Source organism: Falco naumanni, chromosome 5 (assembly GCF_017639655.2).
Source record: "Falco naumanni isolate bFalNau1 chromosome 5, bFalNau1.pat, whole genome shotgun sequence".
Classification (NCBI taxonomy): Eukaryota; Metazoa; Chordata; class Aves; order Falconiformes; family Falconidae; genus Falco; species Falco naumanni.
The window spans coordinates 60,026,838-60,050,086 of NC_054058.1; the positions used below are offsets into that span (position 1 = coordinate 60,026,838).

Sequence of the window (23,249 nt, forward strand, 5' to 3'; positions counted from 1 at the left end):
TTCCTCTTTCTGGAAGGCCATAGAGCCCTTTATGACAACATTTTAAGTATGAGTATGCTAAGTGTCCAAAATAGATGACTTTCTCATTTTGTAATCTAACGGTGTGTCATGAAGCTTGGGAGAAGGCAAGGTGAAGTCAACTGCAGCAAATTGATGGAAGACAACTGTAGGTAGTATGTGGGAGAAGAGTGCTGTATATCAAGAAACCAAACTGCATCAGATTCAGTGTTGTATTTAATTGCAGAGAGCCTGCTGTTTCCAGGAAGAGGAGCAAATTGTTGTAAATTCCTAACCTTTTTTGCCAGACAGATTTGTCTGTCTAAATCCTTAAGTCCTCATGTGACAATTTAATAAATTGAAGACTTAATAAATTGTACCTCGCATGTTACATCATTTGTAATCAGTATGATTGAGTTCAAGATACCAAAATAAATTGCTGGGAACAGGCAAACTGATGGTGACTTAAAAAGTTGCTGTATACCTCATTCTCAGTTCAACTTTTGGAAAGTGTTTTGTTTTCCTGGGAAGGCTCTTCTGATGTGTTGCAGAACTTCATGATTGTTTTGTGGCCAAGCAGTAGGAAGTACCTGTGACTTGCAGTTTGCCCTGCGGTGGGGAGGGGAAGTCTATGATGCTATGCCTGGAGAAGGAATCCCTTCCTGCTACCCCTTGTTATATCTGAACCCATGCAGTAGTCTTTGCCCAGGACCTTGCAGCAGTGTATGGGTGAATTCTAGAGGGTGGTATTTGTAAACATCAGTGGAGCATAATCAGAGATTCCTATTAGGGCTTATGCAGGGGCATTGGCGACAGAATTCTGCCTTAGTGGGCTGCAGAGTCAATTCACAAGCTTGCCACACCTCTCATTTTCACATCTCTTGAGCCAAGTTCTTCAAAAAGCAGCATCACATTTTCTGTAAGACTAGAAATTTGCTTTAAGTAAAGTAGAAAAACTACTCAAACAATCCCCCACCAAACCCCCAAAGAACACCTCCCTGCCACACCTCCCCACGCTGGGGCAGTGCTGCTTGGTTATACCTATCTTAGTAGCCTGGTCTAACAAAAACTTGACTAGTTGTAAGTGGCTGCTTTCAAGGAGGTTCATTTTGTGTTGTGTAGTTAACTTGATAGGACGCTCATCTAAATAACTTGTACAGTTTACCATAGCTGACAGATAGTAATGTTGTGGTTTAACCCCAGTAGGCTACTGAGCCCCACACAGCTGCTTGTGCTCTCTTTCTCTCCCAGTGGGATGGGGAAATGAACCAGAAGGGTAAAAGTTATGCACTGATATAAAGACAGATTAATAAGGAAAACAAAAGCTGTATGTTCAAGCAAAGTAAAATAAGGAATGAATTTACTACTTCCCATGGGCAGGCAGGTGTTCAGCCATCTCCAGGACAGCAGGGCTCCATCATACCAAACAGTTACTTGGGAAGACAAACTCCATAACTCCAAATGCCCCTGTTCCTTTTGCTTGCCCCAGCTTTTATTGCTGAGCAGAGTGTCATGTGAAATCTCTTTAGTTATCTCTTTAGTTAGTTAGGGTCAGTTGTCGTGGCTGTGTCCACTTTCAGCTTCTTGTCCACCCCCAGCCTCCTCACTGGCAGGACAGTGTAAGAGTGCTCTGTAACGCTGTGTAAGCATTGCTCATCAATAGCTAAAATCTAGGCACGTTATCAACACTGTTTTGCTCACAAATCCAAAATTTAGCACCATTGGAGCTACTGTGGAGGAGCTTAATTTGATCCTATCCAAAACTAATACATGTAAGGAAAATCCTAATCCATTACATGAAAGGTTTACATGATTGACTCTTACACTTTATAGATGTTAGCATTATTGTCCTTTTACATTCTGTTTCTTTCAAATAACTTAAGTATTTTAGTAATATAATTCCTGCTTGCTGTGTGGTACTACTTACTTAAGCAGGATGAGATTTAGCTCAACTCAGCCTTAGGCACTATGCTTTTTTAGCTGGTGACTACTAAGCCTAGTAGCAGAGCTGTAGGTCAATAATTTCTTACATTATGGCTTTAGTTAGTTCTTTAAATAAAGGTAGCAGGCATGTCTGCAGTAGGAAGGGTAATCATAACAGCTGACTGGAGTAGAACATCTTGTCGAAGAAGGTGTGTTTTGTTATTTTATAAGAATCACTTTCCAGGTTACCTCCCGATGTTGTAATATGCTAGCGTGATGTTGCATTGCAGTAAGATCAGAATTTGCTGTCTTGCTTTCAGATACCCTTCTTTCCTCCACCTCTTCTACTACTCATTCTTGGCTGACCTGGCTTTAATAGTGTTAACTATTGCAGTGGCCCTTTCAGCCGGGAGGGGGAAGAGTCAGGAATGGTACATGTTAAGCCATTTGAACAAGCACTCATAGGGCCACACTGCTGATACAGACTTGGATTTGGGAGACAGTGTGCCTCAAAACTGGCTGGGCTTTAGACCCTTATCAGTTTTCTTGGCAGTTATGTGTGTCTGAGTATGTGAATCTTATTTAGCTGGTTGCATACTTTTAAAGTCTTCATAAGCGTCTTTCCCCCGCCCCAACTGATTAAAACCAAAGCTTTGTTGTCAAAATTATTCATGACTGTTGCTTTATTACTCAGTCTGAGGGACAAAATTTTACAGGCTTGTTGCTAATCAGTATGTGCTGCATGCAAGTCTTTGTTCTGATGTTTTGTAATGTCTGGAAAGATTATAGGTGTGACAGCAATTTCTAGCATTTTTCTTAATTTCTAATGCAACTTTCCTAAGAAATTGAAAGCAACACATTTTAAGTAAGCTGTTATGTTTAGTACTTCTTTTTTAATAGTTACCAACTACTTTATGTGCTTCAAACCTGTGATAGATTTGGAAAGCATTCCTGAGGAATCTATTCAAATACATGAAAGAAAAAGAATATTAACTACCCTGGAAAAAAGGTCTCTGCATCAGTTACACAAGCTGATCAAGCGGAGTGAAACGGCCTTAAGTAATCTGAGGCTGTCTGTTCTGCAGAAAGTAGAACATAGAAGCCATGTAAGAAAAACTTGCCTTAATTCCAACTTTGAGAGACTGTTCCGACTTCTGCTAGAGCAGAATTTTGTGTCACAGGCATTGACCTTGATTTCAAGGTGTGCCCACACGTCGGTCTCCTCCTTGAAACTTGAGAAATCCCTAGGGTTGTACAGGTTTTGAAATGTAATCTTTACTTGCCCTTTGTTATTTAGTGGTGGAGTTAGTCCTACGTGAGATGCCTAGGTGATATTTATGCTTACTGATTTGTTTCAACTTTCAAAATGTATGCAGAATTTCTTTTCAAATGAAGGTAGCTCACATTTAACAGTCATCTTTAATGAAAGAATTCATTTCTATTAAAGTGCAAAACAGAAAATGGTACTGACTTTTATCAGGAAGATGGCCATTTGTTATCTGAGAAGAAAAATGGGAAGTGTTTGACTTCTGTTAGTATTTGTAATTGACCCAATGATCTTGTCATCGGCTGAATTTTAGGAAGATACTGTCAGATCAGTTGGCTAAGCTATGTTGGTCTTCAAGAGATGGAAAGGAAGGAGAACACTGATGGGAGAAACAAATGTAGTGGAGTCCCTGGGAAGAGAAGAGTTTTACTTATACTTTGTTTACTATTGATCAATATTTTGCCTTGCTCTGCTGTGTAGTTTTCTGTGGAGGCAAGTTTTCTGTGTAATCTTGAATTTATAAATAAAAGTTCTGCCAGTGGAAGCTGCTTGTTGCAAGAGATCTGTAATCATATATAAGTAAGTAAAAAGTAAAGTTTCTTCTTTGTTTCCTTTCGGTTGAAGCTTTTGGATTGCGACTAAGTATGGTGTTTGCTGAATGTATTTGTGTCTAAGGTAATGACTTTGAAAAATCTTATTTTCTTCTTCAAGGTATGGAATATACGAACGATGTAGAGAATTGGTGGAAGCAGGTTATGATGTACGACAACCAGACAAAGAAAACGTAACGCTTCTCCACTGGGCTGCAATCAACAACAGGATAGATCTGGTGAAGTATGTATTACATAAACTAATCATGTCCTTAAAAATGTTGATTTTTTTTTTTAAGGCATTAAATAATACTAAATCTCTTAAAAATCTCGAGTTTTGGTTTTGAAATTTGGAGGAGGAGGGAGAAGTTAAAATACCTAATGTGCATTTTGGCAGCAATGTTTTGATGACCCAATTAACAGAAATAAAACCTGTTATATGTCCAGAAGTCAAGCTCAGACTCTTCTCTGATGAGATAAACCTGTGGAACAGCCATTCAGCTGCATATGCAATTTCTTTATACCATGATATGCTTGTTGAAATACCAAATTTATTTTTTGAAGAGGAAAAGTTTGATGTGAGATGATAGTGGAAGGTTTGATTAAGAAAGATTAATATGATGCCAGGAGCAATTCCTACTTCATTCAGCATTTTGAGAAGTTCTAACTTAAATAACTTTGCATTTTAAAAACACAGCTGTTACAAAAGGTTACATTGCAGCACCTCTCCTTGCAAGTATTAACAAAATCTTTAATAGTGGGAGCTGTGGGATTTGGAGGGTTTTTTGCTTTTCAGTTTATAAAATATGGAACATAATATTTGAGACTGTGTTTTAAACCCTATTTTTATCCTTCAGAACATGGATAGCTTAAGGGGTAATTCTTAGTACTTGCTGTTTTACAAATCATGAGTGTGTATACAACATGTTTGGGGTTTTTTCTCCACTTGTAACAAAACAATGAATTAAGTACATGCAATTAAGTCCAAATACACAAAAAATATCATTGAATCAGCAGGTTTCTAGAATATTTGACATAAACTGCACATCTTCAATCAGTTCACTTTTCAATTGGTATAAATGTCATGTCTTCAATCGGTCCACTTTTCAAAACAGTCCTTATTAGTGAATGTGTACACTTACACATAAAAACAAATGCAAAACCTTCATTTAAGCACATTCTCCCTATGTATGTCCATCACCAGCACCTTTATCAGAGCAGATCTTAAGTTTCTAGAAGATTTCAGGGTAATGTTTCTCATCTTGTTTTTAAAGGACTTTTTGTGTCCTGATGCAGTTCTCTTAAAGGAAGGTTAAATAAAGATAAGTAAATAGATAAAAATTTAGATCTGATGAGAAGGAACTTTGGGCCCTAGGGGATAGGAAGCTAACTGTGAACCAGCAATGCAGCCTTGCGGTCAATGGTATACCGGGCAGCATTAAGAAAAACATTGCCAGCATGTTGAGGGCGGTGATCCTCTCTGTCCAGCTGCTGAAGCTGGATGCCTGTGTGAAGTTGTGGGTTCCCTTTTGCAGGAAAGATAGGGACTTACTGGGGTGAGTCCAGTGCAGGGTCTCAAAGATGGTTAAGGGACTAGAACATCTTACATGAGAGGGGGTTGAAAGAGCTTGGACGACAGCCAAGAGAAGAGAAGACTTATCTTGTCAATGTAGGGTCCTCAAGGAGGATCGTAGCAATGTATGCAAGTCCCTGAGATACCTGTTAACATAATATCTGGTAATATATAATGCCTGGTATCTTTCCAATGTATGTAAACACCCGATGAGAGGGTGTAAAGGAGGCAAGAACCAGACTTTTTTCAGTAGTGCCCAGGGCAGACAAGAGGCAGAGAACACAAATTGAAACACACATGAAATTCCATCTAAACATTAGGAAATACTTATTTTACTGTGTGGGTGACTGAGCACTGGCACAGGTTGCCTGTAGAGGCTGAGAACTCTCCATCCTTGGAGATATCAAAACCCAACTGGACATGGTTCTAGCCAACGTCATCTAGCTGCTTTGATCAGGGATGGTTGGGCTAGATGATCTCCAAAGGCCCCTTCCAAACTAAACAATTCTGTGAAATAGTTAAGTGATTCTGAAAGATTTTATTTTTTTATTAGACACAACAGATAGCACAACAGGTTTCGTGTCTCTGTTGTGGGTAGAAGCGTTTCATGGAAACCATAATTCTGCATTTGGTATCTTCCTTTCATTATAAGATAGGTAACCCGTGTGCTTTCTGGCACGCTAAAAGAGAGCCTCTTGCAGAAGTGATGCAGGACCCTGGCTTACCTTTATAACCTTTTTTGTGAGAGTACATTTTAGACCTTATTGTTTTCTTCCTTTTCATTCAGTTTTCCGTCAGGGTTGTCCTGGGTCTTTGTGGCTAGCATTTTACAATTTACAACTGAAATAACTGAAATGCATAATTTTTTTCAGATAGCAGTTTTTCTTTAAGAAAAGTACAGCATCTAAAAGCAGTTGTGATATTTCAAGCTCACTTTTTCATCCATCTCAAATTCTTAATTAATTATGTGCAATGAATTGTTCATCTTATTTGAGCTGTTGGAAGGCATATTTGCATTACAGATATTCCATCTTTTGCATATGTCTTTACATGGTCTGAAAAGTAAATGGCTTTGAGACAACTATCATCATTTGAAAATATCAGAATGTCACAAGGCATTTGGAAAAATAATACTGTATTGTGGATGACGTTTCTGTATGTATAGTTTCTGTATTAGTTTCACAGTGCAGTGAATCTATCTGTGTGATTTTTGTTTAATTAATGCTTTAGTTCACTAGCATTTTATGTATTCTGCTACTTTTTCTTTAAAAGAAAAAAAAAAAGAAACCAAAACAAACCAAATACAACTGCCCAGAAATATTTGCTTGAGGATCTTCTGTCTTTCACAGAGTAAAATCAGACCAAATTTTAAGTTCCCGGTTAGTCCTCTTTTGAAGCTAAATTTGTGAAAGAAGTACTTTAACATGTGAGTATTTTGTGGTATATTTTACCTTTTTTGACCCCTCCAAGTGTGTTGCTAACAATTTTCTGCTGTAGCAATTATATTGGACATAGGATTGGTTGAAAATCAAAATGTCACATTCAGGTAGGTGGAAGTCTGTGCTTAGATCTCCATCTGAATTTCCACTTAGGTCTTTATTATATGTTAGGAAGATCTCTCCACCTACGTTTGAGTGCTGGAAACTTGTTCTCAGAATTTTAATGCAACATAACTTTAATTGCACCAGCTATATCTTTTTCAGGTTATATTAGTGAGCCCTGATAATTTAGTGTTCTTTAATGTGTCTAATTCTTCGTTTTCCTCAACAATATATCAAAGGTGGTGTTCCTTCTTGATGCATCTTTACCACTGTGACATACTGTGCTGCATTTTCTTCCTGCTGTTTACTAGAGTGCATGGGACTACTGATGTGTTTAAATGTATCTGAGATTCATTCCTCCTGATGCAGTTCTTATGCTCTAAGTTCACCTATCTTCAGGGGGTCTTGATTTATTTTAGTTTATATCACCCATCATGCTGAGTGCTCTCTCACTATTTTGTGAGACACTGGTTTATTCTGTTTCCTTAGAATGAAATTATTCTGGGGTTTTCTTTTGCTTTGATCCTATCACATCTTTCCACAAGTCTCCACTCTATTTCCACATTCAGCATAGATCACAGTGAAAGCCATTGATACATTATAAGGAAAACTGAAACACCTGTTCTTATTTCTATAGGATTGGGGATGAGTGTCAGACATACAAAACATAATGCTTTTTTCATCATGACACTGATTTATTGATCTCTCTTCAACTCAGTTTTGTAAAAATTAAAACATTGGCCTCATCTCTCTACAGTTCCCTACTGCCTGGATTTCCCCATTCCTTGTGTCAAACTTTCTCCGTACAAGAACTTCTGTTCTACTTTTCCTCCTTCTAGCAACAGTGACTGCATGCACTTTGATTCCACAAGCATGGAATGCAAGCTGGGGCAGTTTTCAAATATCTGGCAAAGACTTAGTGATCCTAACGTAAAGATCAGTGGAAGTATTTTCTTCTTAAGGAGACCTCTTATCAGATCTGCTTACTTTGAATGTCAGTATATTGCTCAAATAGGACTTGCACACCTGGCATCTTCTAGCGTGGAAGCTTCAATGACTCACTGAGAGTAGAATCACAGCATTCCTCCTTTCTCCAGGGACATTCTCACAAAGCACAAAATTCCTTCTGCAAGATCTGCCTAGACAAAGAGATTGTGTGGTCTGGTTTTGCAGAAAAATCTCACTGTTTATGTGTACTGAAACTGAAATACAGTGATAAATCTCAGCTTAGGCTAAGAACACCCTTAAGGGAACATAAAATGTTATTTCAGTGTACCATCTGGCAGGAGGTTGCCACCTTGTCTTTTCCCAGTTGTCAAATTGCAAGTTCTCCTTTCTAAATAAAACACACTAACCAGTAAGCAGTGCTGCTGCTCAGTAGAATTTCAACATATTTTGTGTTCCTGTGGGGATCAGTGGATGAAGACAATCTGTATACCTCCCCATGAGTGGCTGTCACATCAGCAAGATGGATCCAAGCTTTGACTGTGAATTTCTGTGTTATCTTTTATCTAGACATGATTTCCTTGGGAACTCCTTCACAAGGCAATCTAAATAGCTTCTCAGTGTCTTTTTCAAATTTGTTCTTTGGTAGCTGTACTTCACAATAACAAAATTACGTTGTCCCTTTACCTTATGTACGTCTCGTCTTTTCACCTACATGGGACCAAGACTTTCTTTGGTTGTTCTCATTGAGAAATCCGAAAGCTTAACTTCAGCACAGAGATTTTGCAATTTTGTTCCTTTGGTATTGAAGACCAGCGGAGTGGACTGTCCGACATTCATCAGAGCAGATCTTGTTTGTCATATAAACCAGAGTTTGTATGACTTCAGCATGTCTGCTAAAGTACTTCATTGTGTCTGGTGGCTCTAAAGCAAATGTGTGAAAGGACATTTCCTTTAGATGTTTTCCATGTGGACAGGTATAGCTAATGCATTTTTCAGTTTCTGTTCCTAAAGGTAACTTTTGGGCTGATTTTGAAGTTTGCGCTGTCTGAATCAATAAGCACAAAAGAACAAGAAGGTAGTTACTTAGAGTAATGTTTTTCAAAGTGTTCTGTTTGTTGCCCTTCTTCTTGCTGTGTCTTGAAACACTTAGAGGAAATTGAGGTGCCAGAAACTCAGTGCTGAAGATTTGAAGGACAGTTTGTGTGGGTGGGAGAGCAGCACTCATATATAGTGATGGGTATTTTGAAAGCAAAAAGTCTGCAGGTGCAGATACTTGAAATGTGCAAGCACTTAGGAATCTATAGCTACATAGTACTTTTCAAAGGTCTGTTAGTTTGTATAGTAGTGGATGAAAAACTAGAAACCTTCTGGGAAGGTGTGTTTTTAAAAAACATTGATTTCTTTGTGAGCTGTGCATTTTCTTTACAAAGGACAGTATAGTGTCCTATATAAAAAAGCAAGGAAAACAGTTCACAGAAACAGTACAAATTACTATGAATATGAGTTGCTGCAGTTGAACATGGGTGACTTGTTTTGTTTCTACAAGTAGCTTGTCTTTTTATGGATGTTCTTCAGGGAAAAATAATTTCTAGCCCATCATTTAGAAGTATTTTTTAAATACTCAAGACGTTTTTGTCTTTTGATTAGTAACAATTGAGAAGTCCATAAAAGTCTTAGTACTAGGCTAAACACATAACTTAAGTGTGAGCTCTTGGAATGATGACTTCAGCAGGGCTATTCCATAGATGCTGCAAGTTGAATTGTATATAATTTTGCTATTCAGCCAAATGTGCTAGTCTTTAGCTAACATTTAGCTAAATATGCTAGTCTTCTGCCAGCATATTCTTTTACCAATAATTCAGAGTTCTTAATGCAGCAACCCCTCAATATTTTAAAAGGATCCATTTAATTTAATACTCCTGTGGCAGCACAGTTTATACCAGTATATGTAGCAATTACTCTGTTTTACCTTAGAACCAAACTAGGAAATCTCAGCACGTTTAAAACACAGTAGGAAGCATCCCTACTGTCCCAACCCACATCAAAAAGGCAAAAAATGGCATGTGTGACCCCTAAAAAGGAAGGTTATACGAAGGCAAGGAAAGGTTCTGGTCTTTGGGTCTGTAACTGTCTGTGTTGCGTAACCTCAAACATGCTTACTGTGTGTCATTTATGTTATCCAAGACAAGCAATAATGTTTACTATTTCTGTTATTCCAGATACTATATATCAAAAGGTGCTATTGTTGATCAGCTTGGAGGAGATTTAAATTCTACCCCACTTCACTGGGCAACAAGGTGGGGAAAAGTCTTCTGGAATTTTCTTTTCCTGTGTTTTTGCTCAGCTTGGAATTTGCTACTGATTGGTTTCTGAAATTGCTATATTTTATGAGGGTACTTTGTACAAGAATTAATTCAGTCATTGATAACTGGGCACACTGTGAATGGGGAATGTTTGAGCTACAGGAGCTTTCAGCATATGGTTCAGTTTTTGCCTTGACTCTTTCTAATGTAGAGGAAGATGATTGCTATGATAAGACAAGGAGTAAAGTAAAATTAGAGTCTGTAGTCACCTTGGTTTACTCTTATTTTGGAGATCTTTCTTTTGTCAGTCTCCTGAAGTTCAGCAACATTTGTGCAGATGGGGCTTGGGATGATTTTGTGTGACATTGTCCTTGCAGTGTTCTATTACATGTGTCGATTCTTTTTAAAGATGCACGTAAAATCAGATTTACGTGGTAGAAGGTGGTCTGAGAATGATGAATGGCTGGGAAAATTGAAGACAACCTTTGAGTAGTAGCTGCTCCTTCAGACAACCACCTAGAAATAGGCGAGAAAGGAACACTGTCCATATTAATATTTTTAACTGTAGACTGTAAAAGGTGACATAGAAAATTAGCTTTTAGAACATTTAATGTATAAAAATGATTTTTTTTTTTTAACTAAAAATGAAGACTTGCTCATTAGCCTCTGTTAAATGCTTTAGCTTATGCAATTCTTTTTGTTACAGATCATACTCAAGTTCTGTGTTAACAGTACAAAAGCTTGATTAAATTTCTTGGTGTTTGTACCTGTAATCTGTTCTATGAAGCATTGTCTGAAGCTGCTTCTGATGGATGGAAAAGGTCTTTCTGCTCATGTCAAAAACTCTGTACTGACAGTTAGGCACTGTGTCTACGAGAAGGATATACCTAGGCTCATTATGCCAAAAAGATGCTTAAGCTTTTAATGTAATGTGGAGGAAGTGCAGGCCTTCAGTTTTCCTTTTTTTTCTTCCTATTTTTATTTCACTACTATTTTTGATAGTAGAAGGATAAACCATCTGCCCCACAGAAAGTGAGAGTATGTAGCCAGTTTGGCATCTCTTAAAACAGTAGGTTTCATATGTGTATTGGAAGACACTACAGCAGACTAGATTTCTGTACTAAGAACTTAGGGGGTTTTGTTGACTAGGCAGTACACAACACCCTTAAGTGAATTGCATGTGATGAATCCATTGGCTGCGTAGAATTTGTTCATATGCTTACTAAGATCATGACAGTTGTTTTCAAAATATGAGTCGAAGTGTGGAAGCTTCACTAGTATAATTAACTGCTAAACATATTTGTTGTATTAAAATACTCATATTTTAATAGTTTTTCTGTATGTAGTTATTCAGTTGTTTGTTTTTTGTGTTTTGTTACATTTAGACAGGGTCACTTATCCATGGTTGTACAGCTGATGAAATATGGGGCAGATCCGTCGCTAATTGATGGAGAAGGATGTAGCTGTATTCATTTGGCTGCCCAGTTTGGACATACTTCAATTGTTGCTTATCTGATAGCAAAGGGACAGGTAAATTTTAAGTAATATAATATTTAAATTGATTCTACTCAAAATTGGAGTAGGAAAATGATTGAAGCCTATACCTATCATTCAGAAAATGCAAAATACTTGCCTTACTAAGTATAAAAATAATTCAATGTCTTTTATTGTAGACTACAGTATTGATGTGCCTCCTGCCAGACTTAATTTCCTCTAATAGTGGTCTGAGTACTTTGGCTTTAATTCACACCTGTCTAGTGTAGTATATGGAAATTCTAGCAGTTATTCTTTTACATTCTTTAGTTCTAATTAATTTAATCTTTAAATGTTAACAGTGATGATGATAGCAAATATTTTAGAATTCTTCATAGAATCATCAGGTTATACATGGGTAAAGAATCTAATGAAAGAGTTGACATAGGTCATGACTTCTTTTACACCTCAGTCTGCAACTTTTATTTATTGCTGTTATTAATTTTGTGTTTAAATAACAAAAACCAAAACAATCTAAAACCTTCTTGCTAGGCTCTTATGTTACTGCTAGATCTGTAAAGTGTGTATAGCATATGTACTCATTACTTGTTGTCTCCCATCCTTCATTCTGTATGCCAATGTTCATGTTCACCTTTATGCTACTCACTCTATTATAATTTGTAGATTTATTCACCCACAGAAATGTGCCTGAAGCACAAATTTTATTTACTTTGTAAACCGTATAGAAAAGTCAAAGCCCTCCGCTTGTTTTATGGTCTTGCTAATGCTGTTCACACTTCGGTATTCTGCTTATTCTTTCAACCAGCAAGTGAGATATGATCCAATGAGTCAGATAGAATGACTATGGAATCAGTGGCTGTGGTCTGTGTAAAACAAATACTAAATTTGTTGCAGAAAATTATTTGTGCCTTTACATGCAGAAAAAAACCAAACTATTGCTCCATGCAGTATTCAGTCTGTATCTGAGAACTGTTTGGTGAAAAAGTATTTAGTGTATGCTAGAGAGTAAGCTAGGCATAAGATATGACTGATCATATATAATTGCTGTTTTGTAAGAGATAATGATTAGAGAGAAATGCTTTTTCATCAGGAACAAGTTTTGTATTTTGTTCACAAATTACGTATAATTGTATGTGGGTTTTATGTTACCAGACAGATCTTGCAGATGTTATACAAGTGTGAACTTGTTTAAAACATAGCATTAATGAAGTATAAACATCCTTTAAAATATTCTACTGTGATTATGAAATCTCCCTGTAAATGTTTGTTTGTCCTCATGTTTATATACATATTTATCCTATTCAGCTGAGCATGTAATACCTCAATCTGAAAGAAGCTGTGTCTTTACATGTGTACATACATAAACACATGAAACTTGCTTTAAATTTTAAAATGTATTATCTTGGAAACAGCTCTCCTTATCAGTAACTTTTAAAAGAATGATTCTTATTGAATCCTCCAAATGTTATCAAGTATGATTTTTGTATCCTTTTCATGCCATAAGTTTGAATTAATTTTAACAGTAATTTTTGGCAGTACTTCAGAAAGTCCAACTTTAAAATTATGTATTGATTTTTATGTTTAAAATACAGTAATATCAATAGCACTGTAATAACAATCCCTAATCTCATAGCTCTCTAGCTATACTACATAGAACTGCAGAAACTACGGGAAATAAACGTTACTACTTCTTATTTTCCTTTAATAAGTACATACGAGGTCATTAATCCCCCCACATCCTTTGTGATGCCATGATTTGGGTTTGGAAAGTTGAACTGCTTTTGCTTGTGTGGGCTTACCATATATACTACTTGCAATTTTTTTTTGCCTTTTTGTCTTTACAGAGACCAGGTTCTCTTATATCCAAAGAATAGACTTGCCCTTGTTCTGAACCTAATTGTAGTACCTGTGTCGTAAATGACAACTAAATAAATGTCAAAATAAAGGTCAGTGTAGGCTGTTGTGCTTTGTTAGTTCTTCTTAAAGTTCCTTTGAAAGGGGATCTGCCTCAGCCCATGTTGTACCTTAATATGAGTAATAACTGCAGCCTGCCTAGGTAATTTATGTGCAGGGAGCTATAGTCTGGAGCTCATGGCTTGTTTGTTGTTTTGTTTGTTTTTTTTTTCCTTTTAGCTAAGTGTCACCTAGTGTGCAAAGTGTACTTTTGATTTGTCAGGTGGAATCACTGAAGGAATCGTTTTATTTACATCCAGGCAATCAGGTCCCTGGTGTTATGAAGAATTGCTTTTCTATATGAAATGTAAAGATGAAAGAGTGATTGTTCATGTTACAGTAATTAGTACAAACTTCAAAATATGTTGTTCACACAGTGGGACCTGTGAATCCAAGTCATGCTTCTCAAGGATGAATGAACTTCAGGTTAGGCTGTAGTTCTAATTTCCTTCACGATCTCAGCAACAGGAGGTTAAAATGAGTGCCAGCATTTGCATGGTCCTACTAGGCTCAAAAGGATCTAATCTATACAGGTACTGTGGGCAAGCAGACTTGGATCCTGGTCTCAACGCATGTAACTCTCCCCTGAACAAACAATATGATAAAGTAATGGTTTTCTTTCCATCGACTGCTTTTTATATTTTGGATTTTTTTCTTAAATCAAGCAACGGAGTAAAAGCTCTGAAATGTAAAGTTATCTGCAGGCTAGGGATGTTTTCAAAGCAATTATTTGGAAGAACTAAATTGGACTTTCTGGAAAACAACTTCCTAGGTCAGGGTAGCAGCACCATGAGCAGGGATCCTGGGGTACTGGGCATTTGGCAGACTACTGGAGTGGAGGAGAAGGTTATGGGGGTGATGGAAAGCAACATCATCCATTTTCTGGGTTTCTGTCCATAGCTTCTGTAGTAAAAAAAGACTTTACTGAAACACTTTCAGCCACGTTTCCCACTTAAGGACTGAGGGGAGTAGCATAGTAAATACTGACGTAGCTCTCTCGCTTCTGAGGAAAACTGTTCAGGTCTTGCATTATAAGTTAACTTAGAGTAATTTTGTTAGTGATGGTCTGTGGAACTTGGACAGATGTGCTCGAGTCTCATCAGCCTCAATGTATTCAGGAATTACTAACTTCTATGTTAGTGAGGCAGGGATCTCAGGATACCTAAATACTTTAGGTAAAGAGCCTTTCTGATGGATCTGAAAGAATTGTCTGGATGGTGCTGTCATTCTGTGGCTATGTGCTGTTAAGTGTAATAATGGCGGGGTTTTTTTTATTTTTAGCCATCAGTTTAGTCAACACTTGAATGTAGATCAGTTTTATTTCTGGGTAGGTTGTTTTTATTAATGGCTTTTTTTAAAATTAAAAAATTTCTAGCATCCATTAAGTTGATATCCAGGTATGTAACTACCTTTGGAATGGAGTGAACTAAGGAAAATTGCCTTGCAGGTGGAAAAATAGATGGAGCTAGCATTCAGTAGGATGTAGGATTCAGGCCATAGTATTTATGCTAATTTGTCAAGTATCTTATTAAATATTGGTGCATTATTTTGGTTTTTTCCTGCTTTTGAGTGCAATAGTATACCACCTGTATGTATCTTTTATGTTGAAGAATAATAGTAACATAGAAATGACTAGTCTTACACAGCATGACTGTTGCTTAGTTTACAAAATAGATTGGATTGAGTACCTTTTTGCAATAGTGGTGTTTATGTCTGTTTTCATTTTTTAAATACTATTTTATTACATACTAAATCTTGCTAATTTTTCTCTAGTTGGTTAGTCTTAAAATACTGCTTCTCACTGCAAACCTTGTCTCTACTGGATCTTGAGCGTGTTTACTTATCTCACCAACTTTTTTTTGCTTTTGCTTTTTTAGGATGTAGATATGATGGATCAAAATGGAATGACACCTTTAATGTGGGCAGCTTACAGAACACATAGGTAATATCTCGCTGCAGTTTTGACTTTCCTCTGATGTTAGCTAGGTGGCGTATAGTAGTGACTTGTTTTGATTTTTTTTAATATTTTTTTCTTAAACTAGTCAATGTTCTTTCCACAACTGCCACTTTATCTTTCTTCATTTATGATTGTTGTGAATTAACCCCATTGTGATAAATTAGCCCCACTCAGCCAGTGGAATGGGGAGGAGAATCAGAAGTGTGAAAGTGAGAAAACTCACTGGTTGAGATAAAGACAGTTTAATAGATAAAGCAAAAGCTGCATGCCCAAGCAATGCAAAACAAGGAATGAATTCAGTACTTCCCATGGCCAGGCAGATGTTTAGCCATCTCCAGGACAGCAGGGCTCCATCACACCAAACAGTTACTTGGGAAGCCAAAGAGCATAACTCCAAATGTCCCCCTTTCTCCTACTTCCCCCACCTTTTATGGCTGAGCACATTACAAGGTGTGGGACATCCCTTTGGTCAGTTGGGGTCAGCTGTCCCAGCTGTGTCCCCTCCCAGCTTCTTGCCCACCCCCACCTGGCTCGCTGGCAGGGCAGTCTGGGAGATAGAAAAGACGTTGATGCTGTGTAAGCACTGCTCAGTGACAGCTAAAATATGGGTGAGTAATCAACGCAGTTTTGGTCACAAGTCCAAAACACAGCACCATAGGCACAGCTATGAAGAAATATTAACTTGATCCTAGCCTGCTCAAGAGAGAGGATATTATGCAGAGGTACTCACTTAATACGAAGAGTTCGTTTACAAAGTAAATCTTCCTGTGGAGATGATTGGCAAAAGTTGGTTTAGAATAACAATTCTCCAAAGAGCAAATTTGTCTGAATTAGATTCCTGCTTAGAAGGGACGATCTCCCTCAATTGTTGAGAGGAAAATGGTTAGCTTTTACAAGTGCCTACTATTACCAACATAATTATCCTATTTTATTTTCATCTTTTGGAATGGGAAGTGGGAATATAGCATGTTTTGAAATTTGTTTGTTAGCTGCCAAGTATATAATTGTGTGCATGCTTTTACAAATCTGTTAATATTGTTAGGTTTTGGTAAATGAGAAAACAGAATTGTATTAACAAACGTGTTTTGTGACATTCCATGACAAGGTGTCTTATTGAGCTCCTTGAAAAGTCAACAGAATTGTGGTTGTGCTTTGGTGGGAGGGGAGTTTGAGCCACTCATAATCGTCAGCAAAAAATGTCATTTTGCAATTACATAGTGTACCTGATTAATGTTCTTTATAGAACTCATTAACAGTAAGTCGGTACGTATTTGAGTTTATCTTCTGTAGATCTAACAAGAATTTTCTTTTCTAGTGTGGATCCAACCCGGTTACTACTTACATTTAATGTTTCTGTTAATCTTGGAGACAAATATCATAAAAACACAGCATTGCACTGGGCTGTGCTAGCAGGAAATACTACAGTTATTAGTCTTCTGTTAGAAGCTGGAGCTAATGTTGATGCTCAAAATATAAAGGTAAACACTTGGTCTGTTTTTTATTGTAAGTGGTTTCAGGCAGAAATAACAGAGCTTATGATAAATCTTAGTAATAGATTGTTTTTTGTGGGTATGGTAGGATCATGAAGACAGAGAAAAAGCCATGCCACTGATGTTTAATTTGGGAATAACTTTTTCCTAACAGTGATGCATAAGCACTCAATCTTCACCTTCAGGATATAAACAATTTACCAATGGATATGTGCAAATACATGGGAATGGGGTTTAGACTGCATGCGTGAAGACCCATGCGTTTGGATGCAAGATTGGAAATTTGACTGAATGTCTAATAGTGAAGTTCTGGGGTGACTCCCTGTTTGTTGGATGTGAGACATCTCTATCCTCTTCCAGAGAGGTGACAAATGCTCTAGTATATCTCCCAGTGGCGGTAAGGAAGTTGGGAGGCCTAAAAATACCAATAGGAGTAAAATAAGGAAATGGGCTCTCTTTTGCATCAGAACTTTTAAGTTGCCTGATCACTCCACCAGAACCTCTTAATGATGAATCTAGATTCGGCACTGACAGAGTCCATCCCTAGCCAAGCAGTTGTTGGAATTTATGCCATAGACTTGGAGTCTGTAAGAGCTTCTTCAGCAGTGAGAGGTGTGCCTGTTGAACATGTTTTTGTCCATTGCCTCTAGACTATTCTGTGTATCAAATTAGATGCACTCCACCACCCAAGCTGTTTCTTCTGTGGTGTCAGATAATTCGCTTTTAGAAAAAGAATTCTCTACTCAATTTCTCTTCAAATATTTGTATTTTCCACTTGATGAGTTTTACTGACGAGCTAACAGTGGTTACACTGGAGATATAGCTGTAAATCTACATTTATAAAATATTAAATGCTTAATTACATTTATTTGACTTTTCACCATTTTTCCCCTACTGATTAAGATGGCCAGGGCCTGTTTTGTTTGGCCACAAGTGACAGAAATATGGTGAAAAAGTATATGTATACACACATCTGTTTTCTTGAACAGCGTGGAACAGTCTTTTTAAGAATGCAGTCAAATTTTGCTAGTGGCTTTCTAGGTCCTATATCCACTTCAGAATATCAGAAATACTGATGATCATGAATGAAAACTCACTAGAAAAACCGCATGGCTTTTCCCATGTTTAAAATGAATCAACTAACCTCTTGCATATACTGATGTCACTATGTAATAATTATTCCTGGTTGGTAAGGTCAGTCGTGTGGATGAATTGTCCTTCTAGTCTTGTAAGCGGTTGAAAAAGTTTTTTTTCTGTGCCACCTAATGGTAAGATTAAGGTATTTTTGTGGGGAAAAAAAATAATCAAGTGTGTCATACCTTGCCTCCCTTGGCAGAGTGATTAGTGTGATTAGAGTTTTAAAGTCACCACCTTACGTACATTTCTGGACTCTTATGAAACCTGTAATAAAAATTCATGTGTTTGACCAAATGAAAAAGTATCTGCTAGCCTGAACCAGTTCATGGTCTTTCCTTCTTTATTGACAGACAGCAGCAGTCAGTAGAAAAATAGGGTTTTGAACTTGCTGGATCATGATATCTTTCCAGTCATGCCAGAAGACATGTGCCTGGTTTTATTAACAACTGCCTGCTTTCTGCAGTGAAGTCTAGGTTTCTTGCATGCCTTCTCAGGTTTGTAGGATCTTCAGAGGATCAAAATCATTCTAGGAATGGCAGTTTTACTGGCCTGCCAGTGGCTTTATAAACAACATGCTGATTTGGGTCATAATAAACATATAGGAAATACAAGAATTTGTTGATTTTTTTTTTTTTTTTTTTAAGGTATATAGAAACTCAGTTTTGTGCTTCTCCTTTGGCTGTTCAGCAAAAAAGTTTTCTTTGAGCCAAAACCTGGTTAAGTGTCTGGCTCGTGTTTCCCCAGAAATAAAAGGAATTTTGAAAGGCTCCTTTCTGATGCAGTCACTTCCAGATTTCTGCAGCTCTGTCTGTTGCAGTCCTTTTCTCAGCCCATGAAATTGACCAAGAATGGTGGAAAGACAGCAAAGGCTTAAGGAAATACACGAGCTGAAAGCTGTTTGTCTTTTTCAAATTATGAAGTGGCTGAATGTTAGGTGTGAGCTTTGACCTTGTTGTTACCAGCTCTAGGCAGTCTGTGTTAGAAAGGCACATGCTGCTGGTCACTTAGGTTTGGAACTAATTGAAACCAGTCATCTCAGTAAGGTGGTCATTTTACGTTGCATAACAGTTTGAGAAGTAGATGAAGAGTAGCATTCTTACTCTATAATAAAGCTTGCTGCAAGTCCTGTTTGTGTTATTTATTCTCTTCATATTATGTTGTACAAGAAAATACTACTTTTATTTTGGTAGTAAGATACTTTCTTTTTCCTTTTTGACATCTGGATTACAGTTGGGAGTTGGAAGCTGCTTTTCAGTACTCAGAGTGGGGTGTTTGGGGTTTTTTTTGTTCGATTTTTTTTCAAGGAAATCATCTTGCCACGCAAGATTGGACAGGTGAGGACAGAATTTCACAGGGAGTCAGCTTACCACTGGGGGTTGTGGGGATACCTGTACATTTTATTTAAATATAAGCAGAAACTCCTTTTTTACTAGAGAGTGATAGAGACCTAAAAGAGCCCTTATGGTTTAAGGAAGATTTATTTTTAACCTGTTAACGAATCATTGAATGGACTTTAGATGTAGTTTTGTTATTTGCAGTGTATCTGTAGACTTGTCTGTGGAAGTCTGCATGTAAAGTTCCCTGTGGTAATGACTCTTCAGATTATTCTTTATATCTAAACACGTCAAGTATGTACTATTGAAGCCTTATTGCTTGCTGGCAAACTAAGCGTGTTACTAGATAAAGTTCCCAAATTTTAATTATTTTTTTTTTTTTGCTTTCTAAGCAAGTCAGCCATCCACCATCCCTGTGAGTACAAGGAAAATATTAAAATGGCCAGATGATGAGAAACATAGTCAAAGACTTCTTTAAAGCTCCCTCAATCTTTTTATCTAGGCAGTTCCTAGGTGTCTCAAGGCCCTCTAGTGGAAGGGATGCTCAGCCGGACCCCAAGACAACTTCAGGATTTACTTGGGAGATCAACTCCCAGAGGGAATTGCTTGTCCACAGGTAATTTTTACAGTCTGGATATATAAGGTGATATTAAAACAACAGCATCTCTGGAGTATTCCAGATATTAGCAATTCAAGGTGCTATTAAATTTATGATGAAGCAGGCACCAGAGCTCGATTTCAGGCATTTCTGTTGAGGATGGAGTTATCTTAATTTGTTTCTTAAACATCTGGCTAAATAACTTTGAAGCCAAGTTAAAAGTTTATTTTTTTAAAACTGATTTTGCTAGTTAAACTTCTCGCACAGAAGGGAGTGTGAGATCCTGTTAAGTAGCAAAAATCTTCACCTCATAATCTGTAGTCTGTGCTATTTACTCTCCTTTTAGAGATTTGGAACAAGATTTCAAGGGCAAAAATGACAGTTAAGTACTCAGTTCCCATTGTTTTCCTATGGGATATAGGTAGCTAACTGCACTTTTTAATCTTTGAAATCTCTTCTGTCTGTAGTAATTATTGCCCTTTCTGGGTAATTTCAGTTTCTGGTACCTGTCTCACTTTTTTTTTAGGAGGGGGCCGAGCGATGGAGGATTCAGCCATTTTTCAAGCCTCCATGAATGGTTTGTTTAGGAGGGGAGTTAACTCCAGTAGAAGAGAGGAGGAGTCAAATGCAAAACTGAAGCTGGAGGTACCTGCAATTGGTTGTCTCTTGCCTCCTCTATAATTTTAGACCCAGTCAATAACTTTTGTTTAGCTCTCTTCCTAGATGTTTAAAAAGCAATAAAATCAAATTGGTTTGGTAGGCAACTTTGGCCCCTATATCTCTCTCTGTTTCTCTCTTTTGCTTTGTCAGTCCTCTCTGAAAGTAGGGAAAGAGGAAGCACGGACCATTTCTGGCTTAGCACCCAAAGTACGTGAAGCACAAGCTAAGCATAAAAGCTCAGTTTTGGAATAAGTTGGGCATGAGCATTCAGTTTATTTTTTCCCATTTTCTTCCTAGGACTTCAGTGACTGAGATGAATATAAGAACATTAAGCTATTGGAAGAAATTCCTTATAGAAACATTCCATGGTATTAGTAGCTTCACTCTGCCAAAAAGACAGAGAATTAACTGAGAAGTCAGGCTTTAGACTGGGAGTTTCCATGATCCAGTGGGTCGCAAGTTCTTGCTCTTTGCTTGATTTCTGCTGCCTGTCAATAGCTGAGGGGGAAGCACAGTCTTTCATTTACAGACTAGTAGACTGTGTGTAGAACAGTGAAACAAATTTGTTATGCCAAAGGCAACAATTACTGCTATGTCATTACATACTGTCAGGATCACACATTTAATGTTCTACTTGTCCACGTGTGTAGTTGTGAGAGAGTGAAAAAGACCAAAAGGAAGGAGTGATGTTTGGCATCAACTAGCTTAAACTGATTTAAAATTTATTATTTTCATCTTCCAGTCTTCTGTTTCAAAAGTGCTCTGAATACGTTTTATTTTTAAATTGTTTTTTCCCCACTTTTATACTTCTGGCAGGGAGAATCACCACTTGATCTTGCAAAACAGAGGAAAAACGTTTGGATGATCAATCACCTACAGGAAGCAAGACAGGCAAAGGGATATGATAGTCCATCCTTTCTGAGAAAACTAAAAGCTGATAAGGTAAGAAGTAGTTTAATGCTTACTTAATATTACTGCTGCTGTTGGTGTGGGTGGGTGGGTGTTTGTTTAAGGTAAGCCGTTCAGTACTGTGGTTTCCCTGCATTTTGGTTTTAGGAAACATCTGGTTATGACAAAAGTACTTGCAAAATTAAAACAAAACAAAACCCAAGAGCTTTATTCAAAGCAGGAGGAAAGAAGCCTCCACACAATTACCTTTGGTTTTTGTGCTAACTAAACGTTAGGAGGGTATCAAGTGGTCTGGTACTTTTGGGGATACCCAAGATTTTCACAAAGCTGACTCTGAAGTATCTAAAGAAAGAAGCATTTTAGATACTGTGACTCTGATCTCATCTCTAGTTATGTAGTGTTTGTTGAATGAAAGCAGCAGTCAGTCTCTGTAGTATAATGTAATATGTGAATCTCTTATGTTGAGGCTTTCTCTTCTCACATTGCTATTTAATATAAATAAAAGTGCAGATAGGAGGCAAGAAATGAGGGTATGAAGGGTAACATATTACTCTTAGCATGAGGAACTATCTACCTGCCTATAGTTTGATAAGTTACCTAAGGTTAATATTTTCTTACCAGGCAGTGTGTTGTGCTGGGTATTAAGTATTGCTATCACTGATTTGTTACAACTTCTAGATTTAAAGATACATTGCATCTTGGCAATTAAAGCTCTGGCTACAGCCTGTGCTTTAACGCTGTGGTAATATAATAACGTAGTGATTATTGACTTCAAGTGAATTGTGCATTGCATTGTGTGTATGTGTGCATTCTGACTGGAAAGAGTTCAGTGCCTTCATCAATAATTGTATGCACATAATATAAGACAAAAAAGACCCTATCTTTCTTCATAGACACTTCAGTATGACTATATCAATTACATAACTGCAGTCTTGGAAGTTCACTGAGATTACCATGTGCTCTGTAGCAGTTCATACTTTGACAGATTCTTAAAAAAGAGCTAGTTACCTTTATTCTGGATTAACAGCACTCTCTAGAAGACAGTTCTTCTAAAATAAATTACTGATGTATTAAAAACTTTAGGAAGATTTTTTTCCTTACACATTTATTGGAGATATGTAAATACAGGAAATGAGAAAAATTCCTCCCCCTTTGTCAAGCTTCCTGAAAAATTTAAGTTTTTTGTGACTGTCCTATTTATTATAGAATATTATTTATTATACAATCTGTTCCTGAAAATAGAGTTACTTACTGATATTTGTTTCTATATAGGAATTCCGTCAGAAGGTGATGCTGGGAACTCCTTTCCTAGTTATTTGGCTGGTTGGGTTTATAGCAGACCTAGACATTGATTCTTGGCTCATTAAAGGGCTGATGTATGGTGGCGTTTGGGCTATGGTGCAGTTTCTTTCAAAGTAAGTGTTTTATTAGGACACTGTTTAATGTGCACACAAGAATTATTTTGCTGGCATCTTTATTGGATAAATAACCTTAAATTTCCATTTTTTGTGTGTGTTTTTGACATGCAACATTTTTTTTTTTTTTTTAATTACCTTTTCTGGGAAAGTTCTTGTG

At 37.2% G+C, this 23,249-nt stretch overlaps 1 protein-coding gene across 3 annotated transcripts in view; it reads left to right on the forward strand.

Moving 5' to 3' along the window:
• Nucleotides 1–23,249, forward strand: part of ZDHHC17 (zinc finger DHHC-type palmitoyltransferase 17) — a 71,855-nt gene that overhangs the window by 24,069 nt on the left and 24,537 nt on the right. For all 3 annotated transcript variants that reach the window (XR_005827988.1, XM_040594836.1, XM_040594837.1), the window contains exons 3-9: nt 3,899–4,021; nt 10,059–10,136; nt 11,528–11,672; nt 15,467–15,531; nt 16,862–17,024; nt 21,582–21,707; nt 22,947–23,089. Coding sequence is in view for 2 of the 3 variants with exons in the window: in XM_040594836.1 (XP_040450770.1) it covers nt 3,899–4,021; nt 10,059–10,136; nt 11,528–11,672; nt 15,467–15,531; nt 16,862–17,024; nt 21,582–21,707; nt 22,947–23,089 (843 nt within the window). In the remaining variant the exon portion in view is untranslated. The remainder of the gene's footprint in view (nt 1–3,898; nt 4,022–10,058; nt 10,137–11,527; nt 11,673–15,466; nt 15,532–16,861; nt 17,025–21,581; nt 21,708–22,946; nt 23,090–23,249) is intronic.